Source organism: Thalassophryne amazonica, chromosome 1 (genome assembly GCF_902500255.1).
Source record: "Thalassophryne amazonica chromosome 1, fThaAma1.1, whole genome shotgun sequence".
Taxonomy (NCBI): domain Eukaryota; kingdom Metazoa; phylum Chordata; class Actinopteri; order Batrachoidiformes; family Batrachoididae; genus Thalassophryne; species Thalassophryne amazonica.
In genome coordinates, this window is record NC_047103.1 from 59,238,209 (window position 1) to 59,257,267 (window position 19,059).

At 41.7% G+C, this 19,059-nt stretch overlaps 1 protein-coding gene and 1 long non-coding RNA gene across 11 annotated transcripts in view; one reads left to right on the forward strand and one right to left on the reverse strand.

The window, feature by feature from the left end:
* Window positions 1–19,059, reverse strand: part of cacnb2a (calcium channel, voltage-dependent, beta 2a) — a 282,202-nt gene that overhangs the window by 69,165 nt on the left and 193,978 nt on the right. For all 10 annotated transcript variants that reach the window (XM_034170637.1, XM_034170668.1, XM_034170652.1 and 7 more), the window contains one exon: window positions 14,619–14,738. In XM_034170637.1, coding sequence (XP_034026528.1) covers window positions 14,619–14,738 — 120 coding nt within the window. The remainder of the gene's footprint in view (window positions 1–14,618; window positions 14,739–19,059) is intronic.
* Window positions 13,042–13,750, forward strand: LOC117510852. The gene is made up of 2 exons (XR_004560827.1): window positions 13,042–13,157; window positions 13,712–13,750. It is a non-coding gene; the product is annotated as an uncharacterized LOC117510852 (long non-coding RNA).

A 19,059-nucleotide genomic window follows, 5' to 3' on the forward strand; every position in this document is an offset into this window, starting at 1 on the left:
CTGTCTGAGGCCATAAGAAGATCATTTGTAACCTCCACTAATGCTGTTTCTGTACTATGATGAATTCTAAACCCTGACTGAAACTCTTCAAATAGACCATTCCTCTGCAGATGATCAGTTAGCTGTTTTACAACTACCCTTTCAAGAATTTTTGAGAGAAAGGGAAGGTTGGAGATTGGCCTATAATTAGCTAAGATAGCTGGGTCAAGTGATGGCTTTTTAAGTAATGGTTTAACACCATACAGTGGTCCAGCCATGAGGCAGAGATCTTGAAATGGAAAGCAGGTTTGACTTATGGTTTATTATGGCTTATTATTATGGATAGAATAACTACATAAATGTAAACTCTTAAAATGTACAAAGTGAATGTATAACACATATCTGTTCATTTTAAAATAATGCACTAATTCTGAAGATTTGAACATTAACACACAGATACCCAAAGGGATTATAGGTAAACTTAGCCTCCACTCATACTGATTGGTTGACTAATTCATTCTATGTAAAAACCAGCACAAGTGAATCAATGTAATGTGTGTTGGTGTTTACAAACAAATGTGTTATTGTAAAATATGTTATTTTTTCATTTGTGTAAAAAGAAAAAAAAGAAAAAAAAAGTCTGTTAAATTATGATTCAGGTCGTGTGATATAACTGGCGTCAAAATGCATAGAAAACTGCCATCTACTGGCGACCCGTTATATCACAGTGTTGTCAACCGCAGGATTTTAAAATTATCTGTGGGTTTCCAAAACGTGAGAGACCACACACGTGGAGATTAAAATTCATTGCTCTGACAGGTTTGGTTGTACAGTGTGTGGTGTGCAGCCACACGGTATATACAACACACCACACACGAACAGATTTCACACATGAACATTCCCAGGTCAGACAGGAAATCTTGCAAAATCTCTTGAGATTAAATGTGACTTGAGAGTAAACAAATGGAGATCGTTTGTGGACTATTTCCAACAGAGGAAAAAACAATACAAAAAGAAAAGGCATTCTTTAAAGGAGTGGAGACCACCAGACTTTCTGGTAAGCTGTTTTGATTTTAGATTTCACTCCGTGCATCCATCACCTCGCTTTCTGATAGGCTGCACATCACATTCAGCAGGTTGCGTGCTCGTTTGTGCTGGGGGGACACCACACACACTGTGATATTGGGCCAAGACAATCCAACATGTTGAATATCCCCGATTTGCGATCAGAGCACTCTTGACGTCCTTCCGAGCAGATCAGAGTGCTCTTAACACACCACACACATCAGGAATATTTGATAAGATTATCTTTAACGTCATCACGATTGTCGGGGCGTCCTTAAGATTGTCGGAAGGGGAAGATCGGGTCCGATATCGGCCTAATTATCTTGCCATGTGAACCACGCTTAACAGATCTGTTGTTATGACGCCACACGAAGCGACTGATTGATCCGTTGTTATGACACCGCACGGAGCGACTGATTGATGTGTTGTTATGACACCGCACCGCAAAGTTCAACAACCAAAATACCAACATTCTGGGCGCAATTAACATGTTTTCACTATTATTTGATTTCTTTGTGCAACTGACATCGTTATTCAAGCATTCAAAAGGCTATTCCTATTGCCACACAACTCCAACCACACACGAGAAAGTATTTTGACAGTTCTTGTTACTGAAAGAAACCATGTCTCCCTAACTGGATAGAGTTGTGACGTCATCACGCATGCGCTTAGGTGCTTGCTGTCTAGTGGGATCTTGAAAATCCTCCATTACAATTTAACAGACTTTTCGGCTTTACAAATACCTTTTTTTTTTTTTTTTAACAAATAAAAAAATGACATATTTTACAAAAGCACATTTATTTGTAAACACCAACACACATTACATTGATTCACTTGTGTTGGTATTTAGATAGAATGAATTAGCCAGCCAATCAGTATGAGCAGATGCTAAGTTTACCCATAATCCCTTTGGGCATCTGTGTGTTAATGTTCAAATCTCTGACTCATTGGCTGAGTTTGGGTTTGTGATCACCTTTGATTCTATTAAAAGCTTTGGCGGTGTTTAAACTCAAAATCGGCTTGTTAGTAGCTGAGAGTGTATGGGAGACAAAATTGAAAGTTATCGGTTATCGGTTAGCTGTAGCTTCCGATAAATTTTTAGGCAGCTTATCAGTTTAGCATTGTGAAAGATAACATTTCAGTTAGCTGATTAGCAGTTATCAAAGCTAACTTTTTGATTAGCTGTGCCCACCACTGGTCTGGGGTTATTATTTTTACACTGCTTTTTATGTCTCCCCTATTTTATTGTGGTGACACTGCATAAACAAGATCAATACTCAGATACTAATTAATATATTTTTTTAGTAGTGTTACTACCAGTCTAATACTTCTGTTAGTTTTTCAGTGTAACTGCTGTGAATTGTAGCTCATTATTCTATTCCTGTGTGAATCTTAGCAGTGGTTAGATTAGCATTTTAATTAGTGGTTAGCTCATGTTAGCTTGGCTACACTCTTGAATTTTCTGGTGCACAAAGTACACTGCTTTAAACTTTACATTAATCCTGTGCAATGCTGACAGAGAGAGTGGCTCTTTTAGACAGCCATGTCCGTAACTTAGAACAGATTCTTCAGCAGTTCAGTGGAGTTAGATGTTACGGGTACTCCAGACGAGGTTAGTGTTGGGCCGGCTAGCATGCCTATTAGCATTAGCCTAGAATCGCCGGCTGTGGATGATGGCTTTCGGACTGTAGTTAGGTGGAGGAAGTCACATAAGGCTTGGTGCCCGGTTGCAGTACCCCTATCACACTCGCCACTGTGAACTGTGAACCAGCTTTCTCCCTTGGATGTGCCTCTTAGTCCTTTGAGCCCACGGGTGACTTTCACACCTATCCCCAGGCTGAAATGCCGGGCTTTAGTGACAGGGGATTCCAACTCGCAAAATCAGGTTATAGATGCCGGCTGACATTAAATGTATTCTTGAGGCCAGAGCTCCCGACATTGCTTCTCATCTCAGGGTGCTGACGTTGCAGAAGGGCAGACAGACAAAGGAACATGACACTAGATATAGCCACATAGTTATTCATGTCACCGCCAATGATGTCAGGATGAAGCACTCTGAGGTCACAAAAATGGACACGTGGCCATGGACTTGTGACCTTGCCAGAAGGATGTGTCTGCATCAATTAATAGTCTCTGGCCCCCTCCCCTCCCTGGGGGACTGATGAGGTGTTTAACAGGTTGACATTGTTAAATAGGTGGCTGGCGCAATTTTGTAGACAGCAAGGCTTTAGTTTTATTGATAACTGGCCTTCGTTTTAGGGCCACCGTGGCTTGAGGATGCCGGGCAGCCTTCACCCTACTGGGGAAGGCACCACCATCTTGTCTGCAAACATAGATAGAGTTCTACAGGGACGGTAAAATTAGGACTTTACAGCAGACCACGGAGCAGGTGATTACAGACCCTGCAAGGCTTATGATGAATGTGGGGGTGGAATCCATTAGCTTCGCGGGAAAATTAGAGCAGAAAATCCACTATGGTGATAGTGCAGTTTATGTGACAAGGAGGGAAATTCATCCAGTTGAGAATGTGGCCTGTTCCGTAGACGTGCCCATAAAAATCATAGAGGGATATGTTTTGCAAACTTAATACCCATTACTACATTGGATGACACTGAAATTGAGGATGGCCTGCTGGCTGTTCCAGCAATATCAAATATTTTGTGTTTCGTACCTACAAGCCATGTGGAATGTCTCAAACCTAAACCTACTTCCAGGCATCTTATATATGCTACTCTGGAACCACCCCTAAATCCAAAAAGTCCAACTATCAACCCCATTGAGGTCTTTAGTCTGGGTCTTATTAACATAAGATCACTGTCCTCAATATCACTGTTAATTAATGATTTAATTATGGATCACCACTTAGATATGATTGGGTTATGTGAAACTTGGCTAAAACCTACAGCTGTCCTCCCCTTAAATGAGGCCTGCCCACCAGCATACACATTTGGTCATGTTCCTCGTGATGCGAAGCAAGGTGGGGGTGTTGCTCTTTTTTATAAATCTCGGTTTAGTTTATTAGCTGTTGGGGGTCATAAATAAAATTCGTTGAACATCTGATTCTCCGCTCTACTACATATTGCCAAGGTCACAAGAATAAAAATCAGACATATTACTTTGTCACTGTAAATAGGCCCCCTGGCCCATACTCTGAATTCTTAGATGATTTTGGTGAGCTTATCTCTAACTTGTCACCTACTGCTGATAACATTCTGATTATTGGTGACTTCAATGTTCATATAAATAAGGCTTCTGATCCCCTCTGCAAACATTTATGGAAATTATGGATGTATTAGAATTCCAGCAATACATTCAGGATTCGACACACATTAGTGGAAATAGCCTGGATTTGGTTCTTGCACATGGTGTTGCTGTCACAGATATTGATATCATGTCTCTTGCATCAATGGTCTCTGATCACTCACTTATTAGGTTTACAGTTTTGTTTAGTGGAACAACAACCTTATTTATCAATGCAGCGACACATCAACTCCTTAACTACAAATGAACTAAAGCTATACCAATCAGTATGCAGTCTTGTGGACAGTTTAAACTCAGCGCTCAAAACTACACTCGATATGACTGCGCCACCTGTATTAAAACCAGGCCCCCCCAAAACCAGTGGCGGGCACAGTTCCGATAAGCCGATAACCGATAATTATCAAAGATAATGTTTTCATTACCGGATTATCTTTTCAGATAACTTTGAAAACCATTATTGGACTAATATCTTCCGATAAATTTTTGTCCGATAATTTTTAGACTGATAACATGGTAAACAAAGTAGAACAGCTACAAACTCTTATAAAATTTAAAATCAGTTGAGCACCTACCTGTTAAATGTTTTGTAGCAGATGTGTAGTTCTACCCTCTATAAAAAGAGGAGAGCTGCTTCAAGAAAAAACATATCACCCAAGTCAGACATACATACATTTTTAACTTATGGTTCAAATTTTAACCAAACTAATTTCGGACAAGTTATTTAAATCAACATCATGTCTGAAGTTTTATAAAGTGAAAATATCAGATATATGTTATAGTTTCAAAGTAATGCGCTAATTTTTAAGGTTTTATTGTGAACATGCTGTGTTGAGGAGCATTATGGGTATGATAGGGTAATCTCAGGATGTTCACGACATGAAAAATGCATTTGAGACACTCTGATCAGGCTCCACGGACAAGCGCATTAAACTCTAGTGCAGGGGTAGGCAACCTGTTCCAGAAAGAGCCATGAGGGTGCAGGTTTTCTTTGCAGCCACTGACTCCACCAGGTGATTTTACTGATTAATATCACTTTGAGCAGATGGAATCAGTTAATCAGTGAAATCACCTGGTGGAGTCAGTGGCTGCAAAGAAAACCTGCACCCTCATGGCTCTTTCTGGAACAGGTTGCCTACCCCTGCTCTAGTGCCTAAAACTCTTGTGAATATATTCTGTGGGTTTATAGACGTTATTCTGTTTGCGTTTATTAAATTCCACACATCTTAAATGTAACAGCGTAGCAGCAGACACAGATGATCTGGAATTTTGTTTTGGCAAGTCTCTACTGCCATTTACTGGCCAGTAGTGTTCATGGCAGTATTCAAACTGAAGCTGGGCTGATATTTTCAATCACTGTACTCGGTTCCATACCACAGAACCGCACAGTGTAAAAGTTCAGAGTGCACGATTTATGTTCTTACACACATTGTACATTCAAAAACCACACGTCGGACTCATGTTTCCAGAAGCAAAATGTAACCACAAGCAACCAATCAGTGTAGTGGAGGCACATTTTACCCAGAATGCCATCTGTCTGTGTTTGTTACAAAACTTCAGAATTAGTGCATTATTCAACATTAAAAGATATATGTTATATCTTAACTTTGCACAAATGACACAATTGACATTAATGGAGTTATTCTATCAGTATTCATTTTATTTATACACCAAGCCATAACTCAGCACTGCTTTATTTTCCAAGACCTTGGCCTGACGTGACGTTTGTGGCTCCTCTCAGTTGCTTCTGTGCTGGAAGCCATGTAGTAAACTGGAGCTTCCATCAGGGGGCAGGACACTCAAAGACAGAAGTGCTGACTCATTGTTTGGGTCTGTGGTCACCTTTGATGCTTTCAGAAGTGATCGTGGTGTTAAACTCAAAATCAGCTTGTTCATAGTTGCAAGTGTACCGGAGACAATACTGGAATTTATCGCTTATCTATAACTTCCGATACATTTTTGGGTGGTTTATCGTTTTAACTTTATCAAAGATAACTTTTCAGTTATCTGATTATCTGTTATCGAAGTTAATTTTTTGGTTATCTGTGCCCACCACTGCCCAAAACACAGTCACATTGGTGCTTCTGGATCTGTTCCTAAATGTTTCAAATCTGCAGTGATTAAACCATTACTTAAGAAATCTAATCTTGACCCTAGTGTATTGAAAAACTAGAGGCCGATATCAAATCTATCATTCTGCTCTAAAATTCTGGAAAAGGTGGTTTCACAGCAGCTTGTGGACCCCCTTACTGAGAATAATCTTTTTGAGCCACTGCAGTCTGCTTTTAGACAATATCATTCCACAGAGCCAGCGCTCACTAAAGTGGTGAATGATCTTCTGCTTGTAATGGATTCAGACACCACTACAGTTCTGGTGCTGTTAGATCTGAGTGCATTTGATACCGTGGATCACCATATTCTACTCGATAGGCTGGAGAATCATTTTAGGATTAATGGGAATGCCCTTAAATGGTTGATATCATACCTGGCCAGTCATTCTCACTGTGTTTTGTATAATAACACTACCTCTAACCTTAGTGTCATGAAATCTGGGGTTTCACAGGGGTCTGTCTTAGGCCCCCTGCTCTTCTCCCTTTATATAGCACCCTTTGGGCACATATTGTGGTGTTTTGGGATTACCTTTCATTGCTATGCTGATGATACTCCGTTATATATGCCGATAACTGCTGGTAATCTCATCCACATCAAATCCTTAGAAGATTGCCTTGCATCAATGAAATGCAGGATGTCTAGGAATTTCCTGCTTTTAAACTCTGATAAGACTGAAATGATGGTTCTTGGTCCAGTGAGTCATCGGCATCAATTTGATCAGCTAACACTTAGCCTAGGTTCATGTGTCATACATCACACTAACAAAGTGAGGAACCTTGGGGTAATTTTTTATCCTACTTTGTCTTTTGACCTCCACATTAGAGATATTACGAGGACTGCTTTCTTCCACCTGCAAAATATAGCGAAGATTCCTCCCATCCTGTCTATGGCTGATGCTGAGACCCTGATTCATGAATTTATTTCTTCTAGATTGGACTACTGCAATGTTCTATTTTCTGGTTTACCACAGTCCAGCATTAGGGGTCTCCAATTGGTTCAAAATGCTGCTGCCAGACCTTTGAGAGGAAGGAGAACGTTTGCCCACATTACACCCATTTTGGCATCTCTTCACTGGCTTACTGTCCCCATGAGATCAGGTTTAAGGTTCTGTCACTAACCTATAAAATTATTCATGGACTAGCCCCTCCCTACTTAGCTGACCTACATAAACCCTATGTGCCGGCCCCGGCTCTGCATTCTCAGGGTGCAGGACTACTTTGTGTCCCTAGGGTGAATACAAAGTATGTGGGTCACAGAGCTTTCTCTTATCGTCCACCTGCTTTGTGGAATGATCTCCCTGCATTAATAGTCAGATTCTGAAGAGACTTTCAAGTCCAGAATTAAGAAGCACTTATTTTCCCTTTCATATGTTACTATGCTTTCTACCCTTTTAAATTAATTTTATTAGTAAAGAGAGCGGGCCGCAGCCTCAACTTTATCTAAAGTCTGGGTCGTTTATTGAAGCTTAGGGCTCGTGGCCGGCGATCACCTTCATATTTCTTCTGTTTTTCTTGTTGCTTTATGCTGATGAATTATACTGTATGTGTTGTCTTTCTACTGCCTAATTCTGTTGTTTCTCTCTGTTTAAGGTGCGGCTCCATCCAGAGATGGGAGTGGGTGATTTATTCTGCAGGCCTCTCATCTTGTGCACCAGCATGGACTCCCAAAATCTCAAAAAAATTTCCTGTATAATTGCCTGTATTGTCTATTGTGTCGGTGGCATGGCCCAAGCAGAGGGTCGCCCCTTTGAGTCTGGTCTGCTTGAGGTTTCTTCCTCAAATCGTCAGAGGGAGTTTTTCCTTACCACGGTCACCTGTGTGCTTGCTCTGGGCATTGGTAAGGTTAAGACCTTACTTGAGTGAAGCGCCTTGAGGCAGCTTTGTTGTGATTTGGCAATATATAAATGAAACTAAATTGAAATTGAAAATTGAATTGAAATACGAAAAAGTAGTATTGGATTAGACATTCATTTACAACTGTATCAGTATCACCAGCGCAATCTTCAGTCCTAACATACAACTTTACACAGCCCAGCTGCAGACAGGCAGGCACATGACGCCTCCAAAACACACGCTTAAGTGGAAGTGCAATTGCTATTTAAAGAAGGTGGATTCTGGGCTAATTCTATCTGTGTGTGTTGCGCTGTGTCAGGTGGATGATAGGGCCTGAAGATTTAAAATAAACTGAAATTTTTACTGTGCTGGTTTTTGTGTACACTGGGAGATGGAGTGTTAAAAAGTAACCATCAACCAAAAATTCTTTGAAAAAAAAAATGTCTTTGGGGCCTCTTCCTTTGACAAACTCATCCAATAACACGTCTGTTTAACTTTTACTATGACTAAGTAGTGAGAGTGCAGGCTGTTGTTTTTTTGCATTCCTGTACACACAAAATGTCCCAGAGGAAACAGAACCATTAAGATCATTTGGTACACAACTTCTCTGATGGGGTTATGAACTGGGGTGTATATATAGGGTGTATCAGAGTACAGGGCTGATCCACCTACACACAATTCCAGGTAGAGTGTGATTTATAAAGAGAACACTGCTTGCAGGTGTGCATATGTGTGTGTTTATGAATCAAATTTTTTTTGTTTGCACGCCATTTTTGGCATTTTTTTTCATACATATACTTTTACTATGACTCCTATGCACTGTTTTAGAAATGAGACCCCAAGACCTTAGGTCTGCTGCAAGAGTATCAGCATAAAAAATGACCTCCATCTAATTACCTCATGACTCCAGAAGCTCTTATCTGATGTCTCTTGAGCTCAAAGGCCAAGATAAGTGTTCTCTCCAAGTACAACACTTTGACGTCATTCAGATACATTTCTGATGGCCAAGTCCAGGAACTTTTTGAAAGCCTGGATCTTAAGGTGCCCTGACACTTGCAAGACACTGATGCACGCACTTGCACGCATGTCGTCGTGACAATTCTACCCGCTGTATTCCCAGCTGGATGCCGTGCTTTGTTTCACCGCCTGCCAGGCGCTCTGCGCTGGATGCTGCGTATATAAAATAATTATTTTGTAGCAGATTAATCATTTTCTCTGTAAGTTGTCTGGTGAAAATGCCTCTAATCACTTCCTGAATCACAGATGACCACTCCAGCAGTGCCGTTCGCACGCGCTGAATGAGCTGGAGAAAACATTTGGAGCCGTCTAAAAAGGTAATTATTTGTCATGGCTTGGTAAAACAGTTGCATGTTCTTTCCTTCTTGTCTGCAGCTGTTAAATTATGTTTATGATAGATTTAACATCTTGCTAAAATCCTTCAGACGAGCTACTCTCTGATGTCATCCGCTGACGCAGTCACTAGCTCTGTTCACTTATTCTTAACTCCACTTGACGAGATGCACATTGTGTTGGCAAGCAGATCACGCCATGTAGCACAACATTTATGCGTGAAGGATTTTTTGAACATTCCAAATTTCTCTTTGTGCAATTGCACGTGCCGGTGCCCCTCTCACGATCAGTCTGCATCCGTTAAAGATGAGATGAGTCTCCTGCACAACACAGGTCATGCAAGTGCATTAGATTAGATTAGATTAGATTACATTAGATTTATTGGTCCCCATAGGGAAATTTGTGTGAATCAAAGTCATGCAAGTGTCACTGCACCTTTAGTCTTAATCCAGGATAATCGCAAAGCCAGTCAGTCTGACTCCTCATTCAGCTTCTCAAGTGCTTCATTCAAAGAGTCCATTCATTCCACAAGATGAGATCACAGCATTGTCTGCAAAGTCAAGGTCAGTAAAATGTTTTTCACCAAATCACTGGACTCCACAGCCCTACCCAAAACACAGTCCATGCAAACACTGAACAGATTAGAAGCCAGAACATATCCCTGATAAGTGCCAGATTAAGGTGTATTTGAGTTAGCCAAGTATGTTGTTTTTGTAGTTACATGAGCGGATGTAAATGAAGGTAATGGGAAACCTTTTACGCAACCCTGCTCAAACAGTTCTCCCTGGAATGTTTGGGTAAGTCATTGTGAATTACTGCCCTTAAAGGATCACAGTCAGAGAGTCTGCACTTCCTCTGACCCTAGCTTGCTCTCTCCATGGTGGCCAGACCACTGAGATGTTATTTTTATTTATTTATTTATTTTTAACTACTCATCTGTCTTCAAAATGCAAGCAGGATTAAATCTAAGCCAGGTTATCTTTTTAAAGTCAGCTTATCTTTTTTAATTAATAAAGTATAAGATGGAGTTGCTGGAAAACAACACCATAGATCTGCTGGAATGATCTGTATTTGCCAACTCTGTGGAAAATGTTTGCTGGAATGGACAAACAAGCTAAGCTATGTTTTTGCCTATAACAGACGATAAACCAAATTTTAAATGTAGCTTATATTAATATTCATACCAAGAGCTCTGCTAGCTGGAAACTGTGCAGTGTGCATGAAAGATAGAATTGTTTCACAGATCCAAAACAGAGCCGGCAGCAGAGCCGGTATCTTGAGGGATTTTGTGAAAGAGATCACAGCTTGCCATTACTGTCCCACAAAGGCAAGTCTGCTCTGCGGAGTGTATGTTTGTATTTGTTTATATGCTGCTAATTGTGGCCTGCAGCAGGGCAGAGCAGGCAAAGTCTGGCTCTGGTAAACAGCAACGTTGAGCCTTCTGTCGTTTTCTGACCTCTAATATCAGTGGCCCCTGACGCTCCATCTTAATCTGTCGAGCAAGCTGGACTCTGCTTTCCTGTTTTTCTTCTCTCATTGATTTGTTTAACATTATCATTTCAAATGAGAACAAAGCAGACTAGATAAAGTTGGTTGACAAGGCAAAAGTGAGAAGTCTTTACACCCCACACCACCAGGAGGCCCAGAGCGCTATCAGTTGGCCAGATCAGCTACAAAATGGAGAGGCACTCCAGACCATCCCTCATGTAAGAGCAAATCACCTCTGTGAGGACAAATAGTAGAGGACCCTCCTATTGAGTTCGTGACCAATTTTCCGGGAGCAATTTTTTAATGCAGATTCTTGGAGACTGACCCAAAATAAGAGATTTTAGCTGGGGTATCTTTCTCAAAAGTGTGGGCTAACTCCACCAGGGGGCATTATTCAAAATGGCTGCCAAAAATGTATGATGTACCTTATTTTCACCTTTGACTGGCCTAGAATATTCATCTTGGTGTCTAAATGTATGTTTTGGAGGTCCAGGAATTCATTTCTGCCCTAAAAAGTAATTTCTATGGAACACCAGAGGCAAAAATCCAAGATGGCTGCCATAATGGCCACCGTAAATAGGAAAACGGGTATTATGCTCCTATTTGATACTAATAGGGCATTTAATACCTCAACCACAGGGCTTTTCAGAGTGTTTAGTCCAATTTTGTATGTTACAAAGCTCTAATGTGTCTGTATATTGAGATATTCAAGATGGCGACCAAAATGGCTACCACATATGGCCAGATAGCTACAGTTATCCCCCCTCCCCATGAGTGATAAAAGCACGTTTTGTGACAAGTTTGGCATATATCAATGAACATGAAGTGGACAGTCATACTTAAATGTAAAAGTCTCATTTCTTTTCAACCATTGATGTCTTTCACATACAATAATGTGTAACACCAAGTTCATAGCACAGAAAATGTAACAATCGAGACAGAAATGTAACAACTTTTAATAACAAACAAGATTTATACACTCTCATTATCAATATGTCAGGTTCAGAGTCCTCCAAGAGTCAGGTAAAATCATCATTACAAAACAGTCAAAAATCCTCTGTGTCACTGTAATCATCGTCTCCAATCAGACGTGTCATCTTCAACCACGTCCTGCAAGGATCCCAGAAGGTCTTTGGGTAGGCATGGCCTTGTGTATCTAAGGGGGACACATTTACACTATCAAGTTTCCAACCACTTTTTTAGTGGTGATGGGATCAGCTCTTTCATGTGAAAGTAAAGAAAGAGATGAGACTGGTAGTTAACTCTCTGCACTTTCAGGTTGTGGGAGTCTGTCAGGAGGATTCTTGATGTTGATTTCTTTTTGAGACTCTTCCACTTCAAAGAACTGGCCTGCCCTAGTGTCTTGCTGGATTTGTCACGGTAGATGTACTGTATGGTGAATAAGGCCATCTTGTCCAGGACGTCTTGTGAAGCAGGAATTGACTTTCCCACAGACTGCAGCATTTCAATAGCTTCGTTGCACAAACCTTTGCTGAACACAGATAGCTTTCCATGACCATAGAAGACCGAAGTTGTATCACAGCCACTCACAACATAGAGTTGTATGATAATATCCTGCACAGCTCGTTTATCCTCCTGCCATCTGGTCTTGGCATTCTCACTGTGTGCTTGTTCAGATTCACTAGACATGGAAATATCATGCAATGAAGATCTCACTTTGTTAACAATATTAACAGTGCGGGTGTGAGTGAGCAGCATCTTTTCATTTTTTAAGATCTTTAGCCAACCAGCATTCAGCTTGGAGCCTTTGTTCATGGTCATTTCAATCCACAGGTCTAGAGGCAGGCACGAGTAGGGCTTGCATGTCATGGATTGAGCAAACAGGCCAGTTGCCATGTAGTGAGCTTTGTCTTCTGAAAGACTTTCCATCTCCAGCCAGAACTCGACTAACCACCTTCCGTAGTTAGTGTTGTCATACACTTGCAGCCAAGGAATCATGAGCCTGACAGAAGCCTTGAATGCATCCCAATCTTGTGTTCGCAAGGCATGGAAGTTCATCATCAGAGTTTCAGTCATGACCAGAAAGCTCAGCCAGAATCTTGCCATGGGACTGTCACTGGTTTCCAACTGTTCCAGTTCCTGGGTAACCATGTTAATGACTTCAAGATCTTCTTCCAGTACCTCATACACGTGTTGATGTTCTTCTGCTGAAGTTGCTGAATCCTGAAGTACTTGCAGGTTTGCTTTGACATCATCAGATTGAATCCCCCTGTCATTCTCCATGGCAAGTTTCACAAGTCGTCTCATGAGGGCTTCATACATGAGCCACAGACATCTCATTCCTCGCTTGTAATGTTTCCCTCGAAGGGCCTGCTCCACTGATCCCTCAGCGATCACTCCAGCTGCTACCAACAGATCTGACAAGCCTGATCCCTGAAACCTCTTGTACATGGCTGACATGAATGAGCAGTGCATGTGAAAGGGTCCTATGAATGGACAAATTATAGCAAAACCATGTATTATTATCATTCATAGTGAAAATAACAGTAGTCATATGGCCATATGTGGTAGCCATTTTGGCCGCCATCTTGAAAATCTCAATATACAGACAAGTTAGAGCTTTGTAACATACAAAATTAGACTAAACACCCTGAAAACCCCTGTAGTTGAGGTAATACATGCCCTATTAGTATCAAATAGGAGCATAATACCTGTTTTGCTATTTACAGTAGCCATTATGGCAGCCATCTTGGATGTTTGCCTCTGGTGTTCCATATAAATTACTTTTTAGGGCAGAAATGAATTTCTGGACCTCCAAAACATACAAGATGAATTTTCTAGGCCAGTCAAAGGTGAAAATAAGGTACATCATAGATTTTTGGCAGCCATTTTGAATAATGCCCCCTGGTGTAGTTAGCCCACACTTTTAAGAAAGATACCTCAGCTAAAATATCTTATTTTGGGCCAGTCTCCAAGAATCTGCATTAAAAAATTGCTACCGGAAAATTGGTCACGAACTCAATAGGAGGGTCCTCTACTAATAGGACACAGACATCACCCCCCGGCACCAGATTAGGGCCCAAAGCCTACAGGAAGGCCAGGCCAATGCCCCACCTGAGACCATCCACCAGGACTAGACCAGGCAATGTCACAGAACACCACCATGTTTCTCTGGCTGAAACCCCAGCACTGGAGACAAAGGGGGATTATTCATCAGCTGTCTGCACCAGGCACAGACCCACACCATCAACACCACAAGACACCCAGAGGGTGATCCACACCAACCAGAAATGCACTCGCCAGCCATTCCAGCACACCACCCCCACCTCCAACTAATCTCCCCCCTCCCCCGGGACCATCATACACCCCATGAAGAACCCATGCACAAAGAAGGTATCCCTGCTTATTACTCCAAAAAAACATACCAAGTCAGGAATGCAACAACAGTCCTAGCCCCACCCACAAACCCTAGCAGCATCACTCACACATGCACAATCTGGAACCAGATCAGCTTTAGTTATGAAACACATGCTTCAGAAGGAATCTCAGTGCTGTTAGGTGCCCGAAACAAACCTTGGCCTTATCGAGCTGTGCCTGAGCCTGCCGCTCTGCCTCTCTGCGCACTGCCTCCTTATCCTCCTCCAAGGACACGTCGGAGTCTGATGGACGGCTGGTGTAGGAGTCGGCCGAACCCTGCGGAAGCACAATCAGAACCACATCAGGCAGTGCAGAAAGCTCAGTCTCATTGTTAAATGGTGACACAATGATCAGTGAACAAGAAGTTTGTATTGTTGTCAAAGCAAAGAAATGATGAATACCACATGGTGAAATCTTCTACTGCTGCACTATCAAGAGCATTTCAACAAACTGCATCACAGTGTGGTATGGGAACTGCACCACAGCTGACAGGAAAGCCCTGCAATGAGTATTAACTGTTCAACGCATCATTGGAGTTCCACTCCCTGCCATCACTGACCTTCAACATACATCATCAAGGTACAACTTTTGCGTCATGTGCTCTCTTTCATTTAACCCCTTTATTGCCCACCCTCAAATGAGACTACAGGGCCCAATATATTTAGAGTGTGAATCTTCAAAAGTGTGTGTGTGTGTGTGTGTGTGTGTGTGTGTGTGTGTATACTCTGAAAAATGTTGTACAAATGTTATTTGTCATTCTTGGCCCATGTCCCAACACACCACGATATTTCATGAAATTTAGTTTGTATATTTTTTGTGTGTGTGTGTGTGTGTGTGTGTGTGTGTGTGTGTGTGAGAGAGAGAGAGAGAGAGAGAGAATGAGCAGCATCACTGAAAAATGCTTTAAGCATCTCTACTAGATGGGAGAAGTGCTATTTAAATCCAGTGCGCCTAATTATCTGCATGTTGATTTGGCTGAAATTTGAAATTTTATACCAGAAGTGCAAGGACAATGTGGCACAGGTGGACTGCAACCAGGAACCTTCTTCTTGAGAGGCAAGTGTACTAACCACTACATGGGTCAAGTCAGATAAAATGTGACTAAAGGTCTTTAAAAAAATCAAAGAATTATTTCAGTTTCTCTACACATTTTCAATGGCCCAATAATTTACATGCGGCAAGAAGTCTGTATCTTTAAAAAGCACAGAAGATTCCAGAAACTGGGAGAGACCTTCTTGCATTCAAGAGCAGGAAATAATGTTTTTGTTTTCTGCTCTGAAGGCATCAGGGAAATATGACATCATGCACATTTAAGAGAGAAAGAAAGCACGAGAGAGAGAGCACACGAGAGAGAGTGTTAGACAGAGAGAGAGCACGAGAGAGAGAGCACGAGAGAGAGTGTGAGACAGAGAGAGAGAGAGCACGAGAGAGAGTGTGAAACAGAGAGAGCACGAGAGAGAGTGTCAGACAGAGAGAGAGAGCACGAGAGAGAGAGCACGAGAGAGTGTGAGACAGAGAGAGAGAGCACGAGAGAGAGAGCATGAGTGTGAGAGAGAGAGAGCACGAGAGAGTGTGAGACAGCGAGAGAGAGCACGAGAGAGAGAGCACGAGAGAGTGTGAGAGAGAGAGAGAGCACGAGAGAGAGAGTGTGAGACAGAGAGAGCGCACGAGAGAGAGTGTGAGACAGAGAGAGAGCACGAGAGAGAAAGACAGAGAGAGAGAGAGAGAGGAGAGAGAGAGAGAGACAGCACCAGAGAGAGAGCAGAGAGAGAGAGAGAGAGAGAGAGAGAGAGAGAGAGAGAGAGAGAGAGAGAGAGAGAGAGAGAGAGAGAGAGAGAGTAAGAGAGAGAGAGAGAGAGAGCACGAGAGACTTTGACTAATAAAAATACATTTATTTAATTAATTAATATTTTTATACCAGTTACTAGAGCACAAGAGAGCGAGAACAAAAGAGAGAGAGAGAGAGAGCGTGAGACAGAGAGAGCACGAGAGAAAGAGTGCACTAGAGGGAGAGCATGAGAGAGAGAGAGCAAAAGGCAGAGAGCGAGCGAGCGAGAGTGAGTGTGAGACAGAGAGCACGAGACAGAGAGAGAGATTAAAAGACTGAAAAAGAGAGCGCACTGTTTATTTCTTCCAGACATGGAGCTGCACTTACTGTGTCAGTTGTTTTCCGCTTGATGGTCTTTTGACCAATCAGAATGTCAGAATGGACAGATGGACAACAGCAGCAAAAATTAATGACATGCAGAGGACAAAACGAAAAAAAAAATCACTCTGTCACTCTGCACTACTGTTGTCACTGCAACATTTACAGTTGATATGATTGTGCTGTTTACAATACCTGCACTTGACACGTATTGTGCAGTTGCTGGTTTTACAATTCTAATCTTTTATAATCACATTTTGTCAAGATCTTACTGGCACCATACTTATTTATTCATTTTTTATCTGTTCATTTCTTACCTTAGTCATTTTACTGGTGTACTTATGTACTTGTTAGGATTGCACTTATTTTTATGAGCAAGTAATACTTTTCATTGTACAGTACATGCTCCAAGCACTGTATACTGACAATACATTTGAACTGAATTGGCCAAATGGTCAAGTCCACTTTCTTGCTTGCTGGCCTACTACTCTCAGGCTCACTGGTTGACTTTTTTTTTCTTACCAATCTTGATATGCCAGTTTAGATTGACCCCACAATTATCCTTAAAGAAATAATTTTGGCAAAGCTCGAGGAGTTTCATTTTCAACCCAGTTTGGACCATGTGGCACACACTTAGATGGTTCCAGAATTGCCCTGGCAAAGTCAAGCAGAGATCAATCATTTAGGTGAAAGTCATGGTCACTGTTGTAAAATGTCAGCTTACCATTCAGTACTTTAACATTTCCCATAATCCCCCTGGTGGTTTCCTGTGCTTCCCAGAATGCACTGCGGTGCCAGCAGAGTTCTGGTGTCTCACAGCGCATGTAAACAATGGCGTTGACCCAACGAGTTCACGGGCGATTATGATGACACGTTTTCCCGAGTTGAGAGGCTTATCTAGAGGAGATATAGCACCTGGGATAGAGCTCTACCGTGCCCGATGTTGTCTTGATGTCCGTCCTTCCTGAGGTGTGTTTACATTGTGCCCTGAACCTGAACTCTGTTTCTGACCTCTCGCGTGAGTCACAGACCGCGAGATGGCGTGAGATTCATAACTGTGAAACAGCGAATAGCCCTTATCACCTTATCGTCTAGTCTGACACTGAATAAACCTGAATTAAATCTATGTTGTAACTGTTGTTTTTTTTACATAATTGCCACTCAATTCTAAAATAGACATTTAACTGACATAGACATACTGTTTGATGAACCTGAATATTTGCAGTTGGGGAAAATGGAGATTGAAAGCGTTCAGCTAATCTGTACATATATCCAAAATTGTCTCATAATGAATGAATATGTTGTATGCTTGACTTAATATACCGGCTGATTTTAACTGTCATGTTTGACATTTTTCCTCAGCATGGAATCAAACGCATTGTTGTAACAGCTGTGGAAAGTTCTAAAATCACAAGTCAATAATTGCCTCTTCCCCGTCGTCAGATAAAGCGTGCTAAAGGATGCCGTCTCCTGCAGAATGAGATTGGCAGCAGCAGTTTTACTGTCACTGCTGCTCTCGGCTGCTTGCCTGCAGTTTTGTTTGGAGCCGTCTGTTAGAAGTGATGAGAAATACCAGGTCTCAGTGTGCACACTGTGATATGTGGCTGTGACACATTGTCTCATAAACGTGCACACTCACACATTTCCACGTACATTCCTAACATACCTAAGATCCTTGCGCACTTCCCTCACACACAGCATGCTTTATTGCAAGGGCCACAAAAACAGAGCAAAAACAACTGTTTTCTTCACTACTAATGTACAGGAAAATATAATTAATATATACAATTAGGTGAGGATTCGTGCTCAAAAACATCCATATGTGCACACTACTCTACCACCTTGTACGATCTTTCATTCATTTCACTGCACCATTCCTCTGTGGGAGTTAAAAATAGCCTCTGCGTGATGAGCATTACCCAGCAATCACACCCCTCTCCTTCTTACATGAAAGACTTAAGATATGAAGATATCAGAGCTGCTGCTCCCAAAGAATATTAAAAGTAACTCAAGTGGATGTCTTCCACCTGAAGTGAAACCCTACTGCTCACCACTCAGCCCTGCATTCAGCTGCCTGATATGGCCAAGAGATATTTGTTTGAAACTGAAAAACTTTTATTACGAGGTCTGTTAGAAAAGTATTGTACCTTTTATTTTTTTCAAAAACTATATGGATTTGATTCATATGTTTTTACGTCAGCCAAGCTTGAACCTTCATGCGCATGCGTGAGTTTTTCCACGCCTGTCGGTTGCGTCAATTGCCTGTGGGCAGGCGAATGAATCGCTGTGTGAAGCCGGGACTGTCACAAGAGCTGGACATCAGCCATTTTCCGGCAGATTTCACTTTTAACAAGAGATTTTGTCATGGAAAGCCACGCGGAGGCTTCGTGCATCACGACCAATTCGCTGATGAAGCGAGACAAAGGAACACCTCCATTTCGGAGTGTTAGA